Source organism: Sitodiplosis mosellana, unplaced genomic scaffold, assembly GCF_009176505.1.
Source record: "Sitodiplosis mosellana isolate CC-2019 unplaced genomic scaffold, AAFC_SMos_1.0 Smas_scaffold_61, whole genome shotgun sequence".
NCBI lineage: Eukaryota > Metazoa > Arthropoda > Insecta > Diptera > Cecidomyiidae > Sitodiplosis > Sitodiplosis mosellana.
Genome location: NW_022595303.1, coordinates 97,097 through 110,662, shown reverse-complemented (window position 1 = coordinate 110,662; position 13,566 = coordinate 97,097). Strand labels below are relative to the sequence as shown.

At 36.6% G+C, this 13,566-nt stretch overlaps 3 protein-coding genes across 3 annotated transcripts; all 3 read right to left on the bottom strand.

The window, feature by feature from the left end:
- Positions 1-892: 892 nt before the first annotated feature.
- LOC129570513 (uncharacterized) lies at positions 893-2,926 on the bottom strand. The gene is made up of 5 exons (XM_055450156.1): positions 2,892-2,926; positions 2,327-2,384; positions 2,067-2,208; positions 1,611-1,993; positions 893-1,540 (listed from the first exon to the last, which is right to left on the bottom strand). Exons 1-5 carry the CDS (start codon positions 2,924-2,926, stop codon positions 893-895), a joined length of 1,266 nt encoding a protein of 421 aa, XP_055306131.1.
- Positions 2,927-3,512: 586 nt separating this feature from the next.
- On the bottom strand, positions 3,513-6,829 carry LOC129570560 (uncharacterized). Its single transcript, XM_055450219.1, has 7 exons — positions 6,661-6,829; positions 6,297-6,475; positions 6,156-6,210; positions 5,939-6,089; positions 5,472-5,857; positions 3,832-5,383; positions 3,513-3,715 (listed from the first exon to the last, which is right to left on the bottom strand). Exons 1-6 carry the CDS (start codon positions 6,709-6,711, stop codon positions 3,860-3,862), a joined length of 2,346 nt encoding a protein of 781 aa, XP_055306194.1. The 5' UTR covers positions 6,712-6,829; the 3' UTR covers positions 3,513-3,715; positions 3,832-3,859.
- A 1,783-nt stretch (positions 6,830-8,612) lies between these two features.
- Positions 8,613-10,060, bottom strand: LOC129570590 (uncharacterized). The gene is made up of 2 exons (XM_055450260.1): positions 9,335-10,060; positions 8,613-9,100 (listed from the first exon to the last, which is right to left on the bottom strand). The coding sequence occupies exons 1-2, from the start codon at positions 9,967-9,969 to the stop codon at positions 9,043-9,045; spliced, it is 693 nt and encodes a 230-aa protein (XP_055306235.1). The 5' UTR covers positions 9,970-10,060; the 3' UTR covers positions 8,613-9,042.
- Positions 10,061-13,566: the final 3,506 nt, after the last annotated feature.

Sequence of the window (13,566 nt, the reverse complement as noted above, 5' to 3'; positions counted from 1 at the left end):
GAACCCGCGTTCCGAGGATTTCATACAAACTTCCCATGTAGACGATCCGAAATAGGCAACAGTCGAAAAAAAAAGTTTAAATTTTTTTTCGATTTTCATATAGTATTTTTTTCTGCTCTATTGGTGTTATCGGCACATCGAAATTCGCGCTCCTTATCAGTTAATTTTCACTTCATAGACAAATCACGACCAAAACCACCATTAAAATGAATCATCATACCAATGGACTCAAAAGTGTATCAAACATTTTTGTTTCAATTAAATTGAAACACAATTTCTATAGTCAGCCGATATTTCACGATTCACTTTCAAGCGAACAGAATTTATGTTGCACTCGCACAAAACTGTATCAAATCATGCATATTTTTTCAAAACAGTACATTGAGCGCGTCGCCGAACAAAGTGATACAACGTTCTGTTACTGGAACAAAATGAAACACTTGCCGCGCTTCGAAACAAAGCGCAACGTAAATAAAATAGTGGCCAACGATTTCATGTTTCATATTGATCCAATAACAGATTGGTGTTTCACTTTGTTCGGCGATTTTTTTGCGTTTCGTATTCATCGGCGAAGAGTCAATACGTTGTTTTTATGCTCACGGGTTCATATATAATTCTCAGTCAGTCAGTCAGTTTTCACACACATTATTACCGTCACAAATGGATGTGATTCGAGTGTAGCGTACAGTTGGATGATACCCGAATTTCATCCGATTCGGACGGGATTGTATGTGAATTAATGGTCAAATGCACCACTGAAGTGGGCAAAAGCATTACTTAATTTAACGGTAAAAAGCATTACATAAATGTTACTTTACATGTAAATTATAATTTTTTATTCTGAACAAACAAATCAAATTCAACAATGGAATTAAAATAGTCATAAAAATCTTTAGTCCGGTAGGCAGCGCTTCAATGCTGTAATTTCTTCGTTATGCTTCGCTTGTATTTTGGCAGCCTCGGTTTTGGATTGATCACGCTCATCGGATGCAGTCTTCAACCGATCACGTAGATCATCATTCTGTGCCTGACATTCACCATGTAATTTTTTCAAATTTCCCAATTCTTGGCGCATTTTTCGATTCATCAACCTGTTTGTATTGTCAGAAACCGATGCAATCTTCTTCACTTTCTCCATGCTTCGTTGAAGCAGACCGGTGATTTCAAGGAATTCTCTTTCAATATTCGATTCAAGACGTTGTCTTTTCGTTGGAATTTCATCGGATTCATTACTTGATGGAGCCGCTTCATCGTTATCATTTGCACCATTTTTGCGAGTTTCATCGAATTCATCAAGCCTATCGGTTTGGTTGGATGTGTCGTACTCATCCGAATCATCGGACTCGATGTCATCGTCATCGTTAGAACTCGTTGCTTCGTCAATGGTTTCATAATAGTTCTGAGCATCCAATGAGCTACCAGTATATTCAGGAAACATGGCTCGCATATGTGCATCAAGCTGCCCGAAGCAAACACATTCCAATGTGCTTTCGAAACGGCCGAATTTGTCTTTGATATTCTGCCCATATGAATTCACCATCTGGTTTTGTATTAAAAATAAACTTCACTCAGAATTTTGCAAAAATTTTATATAAAAAATTGGTTCTTACTTCCAACACTTCCAGCATATCTTTCGGATTCGGCAATGATCTGAACGATTTCAATGATGTTGGTTCATTTGTCGAGAAGATGAAACAATTGCTTCGGGGGATTTCAACGAATTCTGAACCAGAAAAGTAGATGGCTTTAACGTTTTTCCGACCAATCGATATCAATTTCGCTGGCCAATAACTGTAGCCCTTTTCGCCTGGCCAATAGTAGCAACCACGCTTTAGTTCTACCCATAAAACTAGATGCGGACGGCTGCATGCCAACGACTGCCATTGATTCGGTTTGATGTGCATGTTTTTATAACAATCAGCACAGCTTGAGATGTTTTCGATTTCCTTTGTGCAGAAAATTTCCAACTTATACGTTCTAATTTTGTGTTGCTCTGAAATGTATGATACGAAAACAATAAAAAAAAATCGAACTAAAAGCAATGAATGTAATTTTGATTCCCTAACCATTACTGGTGCAGCAAGCGTTGTGAAACATGGTCTTGATGTCCACGAGAAATGCGTTGAAACTGACGTATTGTTGGCTGTTGATTTTTCGGTTTATTTCACTAAGATCGATGAGGTTAGCCATGTGGTTTAACGCCATAAACTGCAGATGAACAGAGAGAAATATTTTGAAAAATGTACAGGCAAAAATGAATTCAATCCAAAGAAAAATGACGTAGTGTGCTCAAGAGTGTATTCCAAATGCCTGACATTACACTTACATCGGAGTTATTTGTAACTTTGACCATTAGTGGTTGAAGCAGTTCCGAAATCGATTGCCTTGAAAGTAAATGTGGAAAAATACATGAATATCGTTCATTGTTCATTGAATATTTGGTAAATCTTTGTCATTACGAATTTCTACAGAATCGAAGAGACTGAACCGTTGTTGGTTAAGTATGAACAGTGAACACGACGCTTGCTTCGGAATTTTTCAGCGATTGGCAAACTGGACAACAAATCAACGTATTTTCTGTATCATTAATGCATGGGTTTTCACAATTTCTTTTGAGGCATTTGGCATGAAATGTGCGAAAGCAACCCAGACAATTGAATCCCCCAAACTTCTTGGGATAGTGACAGTACCAGCAGAACTTATCACGAACGAGCTTGGAAATAGACCAAGGAATTTTATGTAAATAAACAACAATGCGTAGACCAAATACGAATGATAGAATAAACAATAAAATTAGTGGTTTGATTCAATAAATCTCACGAAAATCTTGTGTGTATTACACTCTGTGTTAAGCTTAGGATGTCTTCAAAAAAATACATCATATTACTTACTGCTTCATTCGATTGGTTTCCATTTTCAGCGCCATTCTGCTCTTTAGTTTCCATGTTTTATAGAATCTGCGATCACTTTTCGTCGAAGAATCGCTAAAAATTGTTGTAAAAATCGCAAAAAATTTTCTATTCCAAGATTTTTCATTCCAAAACGTATCCAACACTAAATTTTCTTGCAAATTCACATGTGCCACCAATTGAGGTTAAGAGACTCTAACCTTTTCGTTCTAATTGCAGCCATTGAATCTGACACTACAATTCCTGGAAATGGATACATTCACTGACAGAAAGAGAAGATCTTTAAGTGAATTGCCGAAATTTTTAAAATTTATGCGAAAATTGAAACTGTCAGAACTAAAATGTTCGTTTATTTACTATTTATCGTATTCGTCGTAATGATAAATTGTCAAACAATATTAGAAAAGAAACAATTTTAATTAAAATTTGCAGAAAAAAATTTAGGAAATGAATTATCTTTCAAGAGCTTTACACACACTTGAATTAATCGGCGCTTCTTAATGCTCTAATTACTTATTTTCTATTCTTGAATTACCTAAAAAATAGCGAATTTATTTGAGCCAACTACTCAATAGCATTGGCAGCAATGAAAATGCATCGAGATATTGATGTTGATTGTGCATCAACAAAAAATTGGGTTTTATTGAGTGTATTTTAATATAGTTTTATATATGTGTTATGAATGAATGTGTTTTCAATCGATTGGTATTCAAAATGGGTTAAACACATTTGCTCCGCCCTTTTTTATTCCGTTTCAATTTCCAGACCGCACCGATTCAGTTGTTGATGAGATTTTCCAATGTGTTCTGTAAAAAAGCCAAAAAAAGAACAAAACCACAGAAATAATAACAAAGTCAAGTCAGGGATAGGAGCTAAATGTATAATTTTCTGTCAAACAATCGATTTTTCGAACATTTCATACCTATGTGAATATGAATCCATGCACCTTCCTACAAATCTTTGTACAGCGAACTCAAAACGGATTTGGCGTTATTCAATTTGTCCGTTTTTACTCGGAGTTGTGCTTCGACATCAGACTTTCCTTCGATGGCTGCCTTCAATTTATTTTCCAAATCAGCCACTTGATGGTTATGTTCCATTCTGAATTTATCCATTTGGTTTGAAGCATTTTTCTTTTCCCATCGCAACTCGTATTCGTGGCATTTACGCAATTTCTCCACTTCATGTTTATGATTCGATTCCATCTTGAATTGAATGTCTGAATTCGCGTTAAAGCTATTTTCTAGCTCTTCCTTAGCTTCTCGCAGTATAGTAATTTCCGTTCTGAGATTATTCTCGATTTGGCTGTGTTGTTGCTGGAGCTGTTTAATAATTTGTTTGTCCTGAATGCCGTTCTGAATCTGTATGCGCAATTGATTGACCGTATTACGATGTTCCACTTTCAATTTCTCGGTTTCAGCTGTGGTGCGATCTTTTTCCGCTTCTAATGCGGTTATTTTTTCGAGGCATGCTCTTATTCCTCTGTTCAAATGTGCTTCACTTTGTTCCAGACTTTCAATTCTTGCCGTCTCTTGAGTACGTGCTTGCATCAATTGCGATATTTCTTTCACATGTTCCGATCGTATTTTGGCCACTTCATTTTTCGCATCTAGTTTGGCCTGGTCATGTTCAGCAGTAACAGCCCTTAGTTGACCAAGTAAATCATCATGTTTCGCCTGACAATCAGCATGAGATTTTTGTATGTTTTCCAATGCGGTGCGCAATTGATTCATTAATCGGTATTGTAAGGTATTTTCGGAATTTGCAACGCAGTTTCCGATATTGTTCATTAGTAGAGTGTTGGCTGTTGCTGATGTTGCTTGATTTGGGTTGAAAATCAAGTTAAACTGTGTGGTATTGGAAACCGATGTGCAGGTGGATGTCGCCGTGCGGTTTGATGTCGTTGTGCAGTGTTGAGAGAATCGTTGAACGTTCATACAATTTGGGACTCTATTGAAATTAGCAAGTCCACCGACTTTTCCGAGCTCAAGTGATTTGGTGCTTTGGATTGGCCCGTCTTTTTGGCCCGAATTTGATTCGGAATCACTGCTGGAGTCAATGATTGTAATGGGCATTGTCGAATTGGAGGTTGTATCGATTTTCTTTTCCTCAGAAAGACGTGGTCTCTTCTTTGGAATTGCCTCGTTCGAATGATCGCTGGATTCGTCGACTGTTTTAGTTTCAGATGAATCGCTAGTGCTATCACCTGTAACATATTCTGACTCTTCACGATCATCAGTTTCGGTTTCGGTGGAATCATCACGGTTTGAGCTGCTGTCAGATCCATCGGTGCTGCTTGCATCGTCATTGCTTCCGCAATAATCATGTTCGCTCGGCGAACCGGATCTGAGTATGTCAGGGAACATAGCAGCCATGTGTGCATTATAATGTTTCGGATTGAATGGAACACTTTTTGATTTGATCTGGAAACGACCGAATTCCTTCTGGATACTTCGTCCATATTCAGTTACTTCCTGATTGAACAATGATAAATTGAAAAATGCTGGTCAACAAGTTCGCATTAAAAAAAAATTCAAATAAAAAAACAATCAGCGGTCTTACTTTCTGAGCAGCTTTCAAGTCCTTTGATTTATGTGCTTGTGATTGTGAACGTGGAACTTCATTCGAGTAAATGAAACAGTTCTCGATTGGAATATCGCTCAATTCTGAGCGACCAAAGAAACTAACTTTGACCATTTTATCTCCATCGATCACGGTGAGTAGTTTGGCAGGCCAAAACGAATTGCTTCTATTGTGTGAATTGCATAACAATTTTATCTTACGATCCAATTTCACCCACAAAACTAAATGAGGTTTGCTGCAAGCCAGCGTACGTCCACCATTTGGTTGTTTGTGCTTGTTTTCATAACAATTTGCACAGCTTGAAATCTGATCGATTTCCGATTCGCATAGTTTTACCAATTTTTCAACCGTGGCAAGTTCCTTGTCTGGAAGTATAGAGAAGCAATCAAACCAGGTCACAAAAGAATTTCTTTTAAAGAAATCAAATCGCTTGATTTAAAACTCACTGCGAATGGCGTAGTTATGGTAGATACATTCGATGTCAACTATAAAAGCATCCAAACTCGTATAGAGCATGCTGTCAATTTTCTGTTCGATGTCCTTCAAACCGATCGGATTGATAATGTCGTCACCTTGTAAACGCTCCAAATGGTGGAACTAGATGTAAAAACTGCAATTATTTGCTTGTTTTTTTTTTGCCTCATAATGACTTGCATTACTTACTTTGTTTTTTGCAACTTTTCCCATGACTAATTCAAGTAGCCGAGCGATCAATTGTCTAGAAAATTAACACAGCGACGAAAAATATATTGAAAAAGGTGACAATTATCAGTTTCGTTTTCCCACCCATAGATTAACACTTACCTGTCCATCAAATTATCATGCTCTGACTTTTGCAATAGCTCACAAACTAGACAGACGAATGGATTTCCATCATTATTACAGTCTTTCATACTGAGACAGCTGTCATGGAACGACCGAAAACATGTTGAACAATTGACTTTGATGCGCCTCTTATCACATTGCCAACAAAATTCATCGACCTACAGAAAAATTGTCGAAAATCATTTTAATGGATCAGTACGACGGATAGTGTGAGCCATGACATGATGTCATTGTTTTTTCCCAAAGCTCTTTTATTTTCCTTATTCTGGAAATGCTTCGAAATGCGTGTGAACATTTTGATTCACAGCATGATTTTGTGGTCGAATAAGACTTGGATACTTACTGATTGAATCGATCGGTTAGCATTTTCCGTGTCATCCTGTTCAGTGTCCATATCTGGATGCAATTTGTTTTTATCAATGTCAGATGCGTATATTTATTTTTCAATCGCAACAACAAAATATGCGCAAATGCGTTTCAACATAAATATTATCTGCGTATGACGATTGAGGTTACATCATTTACTTCAATCATTTCATGTAATTTCAAATGACATTTTCGCACCCAACAAAATGAGTACGTTTAATTATGATCAAAATCGCATAGATTGACTGATTCAATGAAACACAATTTGAAAATATAATAAAATTCAACATAAAGAATGTATTTATTGACAATTTTATCAAGATTATTGGCAATTTTTATACAGATATTTTATTTGTATGTCGATGAAATAAAAGCTGTTTCATATGTTTCGCCTTTTAGGTGTATTTTGTGAACAAATACAACGCTGATTGATATTTATCAATTTAATATCAAACCAGCATTTTTTAAATTAAGAATGATGATGTTTCAATTCTGCTGTTTTAATTCTGCTCTCCAGCTGTGTTCGATCAGTTGGTATAAAAATGTTTTTTTTCTGGGATATTCGAAGTAACTTGCAGTATTTTGGATCATGTTTTGCATCTCGTCACGCTGTTGCGAAGCTTCTGCTTCCGATAGGATCGCGTTGACTTGGTCGGTCACATAATCGTCTAGCGGTGCTGCAAATGACTTTCGTGCACGGAGACGTGCAATGATGCGAGCCGGTTTGTATGACCATCGACACTGACCGACATTGATCGCTGTTGTCTGTTTTCTTCGTGTTTAATCGAAATTGATGGATTTTTTTGCCATTCGCTACAATCGAACGATATATATTGCAGCTGACCAGCCACATTTCGATTGATCGAAAACATTTGAGATGTAACATTTCCTCTGGTCAAAACCAATCGAAATGTATCGCGGCTTCGATACAAACGTTTTTTTCAACGTAGATTTTTTGCTTGCGGTCTCCATTTGCTCGTCCATTTTTCTTTTTGCTTGACTTTTGAAAGAATTTCGGAGCAATCTCGATGGAATGTCAAAGAAATCTCGGTGGCGAATCTCAATGGAAGAAATCCTTCAGAGGAATCTGTCAGATGTAATTTGATATAAAACTTGGTCTCAACTTGAAACTCTCAAGTCTTTTCAATTGAAAATAAATCCTCTTTTAATTCGATTATGTAATTTTTATGTCTTTTGCTGGCAAAAAAAATCAGAATGACGTGTGACCGATGGATATCCAAAATCGCCAACAAATGTCCACCGCATAACAGAATTTGAAAGGAATGACGTCAATTCCAATGTATGGTAGGTGACGCCACTCCTAATATGGCGTGTGGATATCAATGTGAGTGTGAGATTCAATGTGAATGTATGAGTTGGATGAAAATGAAGCATTGGAAAAGACATAAAAATGTATGGAAACGTGACAGACCCATTCAATGGGAATTTCATACTAAGAACTTATGCTAGACTCTTGTTCACTTTTGACTCATTGTCGCCTGAAAGTTTTTTCGTATAATTTTTTCATGGTTAATATGATCATTGGTCTGAATGTCCTTAGCAACCAAGAACTTCTTGGCAAGACCAAGTAAATAAATAAATAAATACCAATTTTCAATCTCTTTTGGACTTGCAACTTTGTATCCACATCAACAATTCAATTTGTCACCTCTTTTCTCAAATCATATGACGAGTCGTCAATGACGATAGCCTAAAACACTATAAGCATTCGTAGAGAATTTGTAGAAAAGAAGAAGTGAAATAGTTTTAAAATGGGTGCGTTTCTTAATTGGGAAGTTCGGATCGACCAAAAATGTACGTACAAATTAACAGAAACTTTGCTTTGAGCTACTGTGTTTGACAAAACGAATTTTATTTGAAAAAAACATTCAGGTTAAGCCATGCAATGGATAAACATAAAATGATTGACATAAACATATCGATTGATTCGAAATACGAATAAAGTTTGAAATGCAAGAGAATTTGCTTGAAACAAGGTCAACTGAATTGTTTGATAAACAATTTAAGTTTAATTACGTTTTAAAATCATTGGGGAACATTATACGATTTTGGTGTTTTTCGGTGTTGAATATGCACAATTTGAATGAATTTTAGTTACAATTGGTTCAATTGAATCGGATGAATTGAAAACGGAATGATATTTTGCTGAAATATTGACTTCTTTTCGGCTCTAAGTGGTTTCGTTTTTTTTTGAAAGAGTGTGTTTTGGGGCGAAATGATGATTTTCGTAAGGTCTTCTCGGCTTAAAAAATGAAAAACATAATAAAAACAATATAAAAATGTAAAATTGAATGAAGACGATGGTCATATGCGCAGCGATTCCCATGCAAAGGTTGATTTATTCTTGTTCAGATTCCGACATCATGTTGTCGCACGATTGTTTCTTGTAAGAATCGCTAAAATGATAAGAAAAACGAAACAAGATGAATGAGTAAAGTGGAAACATTCGTAAAAATCTGGCCCTTCATTGGATATTGTTCAATGTAAAACGTTTGAAATTAGGAAAACCCATATCAGGTTCAAGATTTTATATTATTTTAGATTTGTCCAATGAACAATTTTTCCACGAAATGTCCAAAATGCGATTAATATTCTAATGGGTAATGGTCCCAAGATTCATTTTTACTCACAGAAGTTTCTTCTGGCACCTGCTGTTACAAAACATCATCATTTTGTGCTTTGTCCCTTTGCCACAGCCTGGGCACCATTGCTTCTTCTTGGCATCTTCGACGGCCAAATCTTTTTCGCGTTGTGCTTGCTCTAGCCGTGCTCGGTATCCCGCTTCTATGTCGGCCATTGCATGCGAATGTCTTTTCTTTAAATCGGCAATTTCGTTGGCATGATTTGCCTTCATTCGGGCCACTTCACTTTGGAACACATTCGGCTGGACTTGCGCTTCGATGGCATCAATGAGTGCGGCCACATTTTCTTGGAAGGTGGTTTTCATTGATGAAACCAACCCTTCAATCGATTTGTTCATCTGGTGTTCGTATAACAATTCAAGTGGCGTTTTCTGGACCAATTGCAATTGTTGTGTGGCATTGTGGGTGAGTGAGTTAGGAAACGATTTACGAGCACGTACATCAATGACTGTCGATAGTGTTTGATTTTTGGGATTTGCAGCGGCCATTTTGGTGGTTTTAACTGAAGCTCGACTTAGCACAACACTGCATGATTTGTGGCGTGATTGAACAATCCTTGGGGATGCTCTTTTTGACGATGTTTTCGATTCTTTTTGTTTCTGTGGTGATTTTCGCGGACTCATTTTGGTTAGGCAATTGTTTTCCAGAAAAACTTTGATTTTGTTGCAATTGAGCAGATAGAATGATGTGGACCCACGCTTATGGAAATATGATACTGATGTGAATGCAACGACTACAGAAGTCGAGAGTATATTACACATTCACAGACTCACACATATACTGCATCGTACATATACAGATCGTGAGCCTGTTCCATGCGTCCGTTCAATGATCAATTTTCTCTCTTTTAATGTAATTTTTTCCGAATCATTCAAATAAGCGTAAAATGAACGTATCTTTTTCACATAAGAAAACAACAAAAATTAGAATTTTTTAGCGATTGCTTTTTTTCACCAAAAATTGAATTTCAGAATTTAGGAAATTTGTTTTGTTCAATTTTGCAATATTTTCCTCAAGTGCATTGGATACATTCACTGGCAATGATTTCGCATATCGATAACAATTGGCATGAGCGTGATAGATCTATGTCACAGACTGTGTGCTGTGTGTAATACTGTCTCATTCACTCCAATTAATATCACAAATGCATTCGAAGGAACTGTTCAAATTGTTCAAACACAGAAATCGGTTACACTCAGTTTTTACGCGTTCAACGTTTCGGTTGTGCGATTATTTTTACGATTAGAATTTCGTTTTTCATATGGAATATGTTTTTTTTTCCTAAAATTCAAAGAGTAGCGATTTTCACAAAAGTCTCTTCATAATAATTATTGTGGTGTTGACTAGATTGTGAATAAATTGTCGAATTGGAGCTACGTTTTATAATGGAGAAAATTGTTCAGAAGAGTGTCGATTTTTCCAAGGAATAAATCACGTATTTGGTCAAAACAGAAGCCAAAATACTGTTGCATATGCATAGGCTAATTTAACTAACACATTTTAAGTGTGTATGTGCAGTTAGTTTGATGGCAGCGAGTCGACGACCGCTTCACTGGAGCAATCCAACGTTGCGAACTTCGACTTAAGTGTAAGTAGAAGTTGTCGAATAACTGCTTTTAATTTTCATTTTTGATTTTAAAATTCTGTTGAATCCATTTCATATGTTTCAAAAAAAAAATTCTAAATAAAATGAATTTCAGGACGATGACACCGTCAATTTCGAAGTGGTGCACTCGAATCTGGACGATGATCATCGATCCGTTGCATACTCTGATGCCAGTTCGGAGGCTGCCATTCCAGCAGCGACAGCAACAGCAACGGCATCAAGTCATCAACTGGTCAATCCGACTTACAACAAAGCATCGAAAGTCGATCACAACGTGCTAACCGCAGACGTGCGGCTACCACACATGCCTCGAGGTCATCAGCTCCAAAAAAGCGCAGACAGAACGAGGAACGTCCCCGCTTTGAATGTGCGTTGTGTCCCGAAGACTTTATGCAAGAGAGCGCCCGAACGCGTCATCTTGCTTCGGTGCATAGTACCGAGCGGCCGCATAAGTGCACATACTGCGATAAAGGATTCAACCGAATCGATAATCGCAATAAGCACGAATTCACTTGTCAATCTCATCCAGACTATTGCCCATAGTAGTGCAATCGGTAAGTTTCGACAGTTTGAATTGTCGAATGTTTGCGTTAGTCAGCGACTGTGGTATTGATTGGATACAAAGAGTTTTTTTGTTTGACACAAAGCAAATGTTAACCGTGTGAATTTAAGTTCTCATTTCCTCATTTTCCTATTTTTCTGAACAAAACTCATAATGATCTTACTTCATAAAACTTCTTCTTATGGATGCAAAAAAATACGATTTTCTAAAAATCTAACGACACTTTTCATACTATTAACCCTCTAATGCATACAACCGCCTCTAGACGGGCAACATTTGAACGCCTGTATAACACGAACCGTATCACATTGCTTAAAAAGACATTTTTGTTCTTCAAGGTGTCCTCTATAATTTTATTGGTGTACATCATGTGGTTGTCGTATTATAAACAAAAATGTGTGCAAAAACAACAATTTGACAAAATAAATTATTCGAACTCCAAATTAGACAAATTTTTGACACTTTTAAACAATGGATTTGATTGTTCTCCGATTTATGTCAATCGCATTTCCTGACTAAACCATGAGGAATCCAGGATTATGAATATTTTTTAAATTATCTATGGCCAAAAATCAACCAAGTACCAGTACTCCCTGGGAAAAATTAATGCATTAGAGGGGTTAACAATAATTACAATTTTATTCAATTTTATTTCATTTTTATCATCATTCCAAAATGATATTTTCTGTATTTCAGCCACCGATCGAAATGAGTCACTTCAATCCTCAAAAGAAGTGAAATTGTCCATAGCCACCAAAACGCAAATACTCACACACAGTCACGCTCAAAACACGTTCAAGCTTCACACACCCAATTTTGACAGATGCCATCCAAGCGAATGCTCACTGTTCACTCGGTTTCTTCATTCGTCGCCAGTCTTTGTCACAGCTAAGTTTACTTATTGAATAAGTGAAAAAGGGTTTTTTTCTGTTTAGCGATTCGGAATCAAAGGTATGTACAAAAGTGTAATATCCTACTCAAAAATTGCGAATCAGTGCTTTGAAATGTGTTCAATTTTGCTGGAAAAACCATCATTCAAAAATGGAAATTGAAGATGAAAAGTTGATTTTGTTCTCAAAGTTGTGCTTGACACCATAGAAGTGTAGACTACAAAGTAATATTTTGGCTCAAATTCACGAGTTTCGTTTTGTTTTTGCAAGCATTGCGTGTTGTTAATCATGCAACAAAAGTGAAATTTCTATTCCCCTACACACAATTCGACTATTATTATTTAACGAACAAAAATTGTTCACTTAAGTGGTGAAATTCACGCAGTGGCCGACATTTTGAAGCTCAAAACTCCCAATTTCTCCATGAAGCCATTCGTCAATCGCAATTCATTGGTCAGAAATACATTAAAAATAAGCCAATAACAAATCGAAGCTAGTTGAATTATTATTTGCAATTTTCATTTTCAATTATTGAGTGCGATTATCATGACTGTCGACCAAAGTCTATCGTCAACATAAATTTCAATTTGTGCAAGCAAATATCGTTGTAGAAAATGTATTCATGTGTATGTTTGGCATGAAATTGAGATTGGCATGAAAATTTGACGATGACTCATCACGAATCGTTCATTTCATTGGCATGAAAACAATAACGCATTAGTTCAGTTCCTTCTGTAAGCATTGTGTACAAAGCAATAAATTCCGACAATTGTATCAGTATTGATTTGACAAAAACAGTAAACACACATTTCGGTTGCAACGCAAAAACATGCGCCCGGTTCAAATAATGTAGGAATGTCAGTGACAATCGAATTCTTTGTTCTTGTTGACTCATTTTTTCCTGCGCTATCAGTAATAACAAGAGGTTGAATTGTTTCAAGCTGAAATGTAGTCACCAAAAAAACATACACAGTGTGCATTGCATACGTTTTGGTCAACACATTCGCTGAGCCATACCGAAATAAATCAGCAGAGATTTTTCTTCATGCACCACTATTCATGTTGAACACCATGACTGCGAACAACAAGTGATTCAGTCGCTTCTTATTGGATATACTTCACCGCTTGCGTGAAGGATAATGTGATCAGATAACGAGAAGTT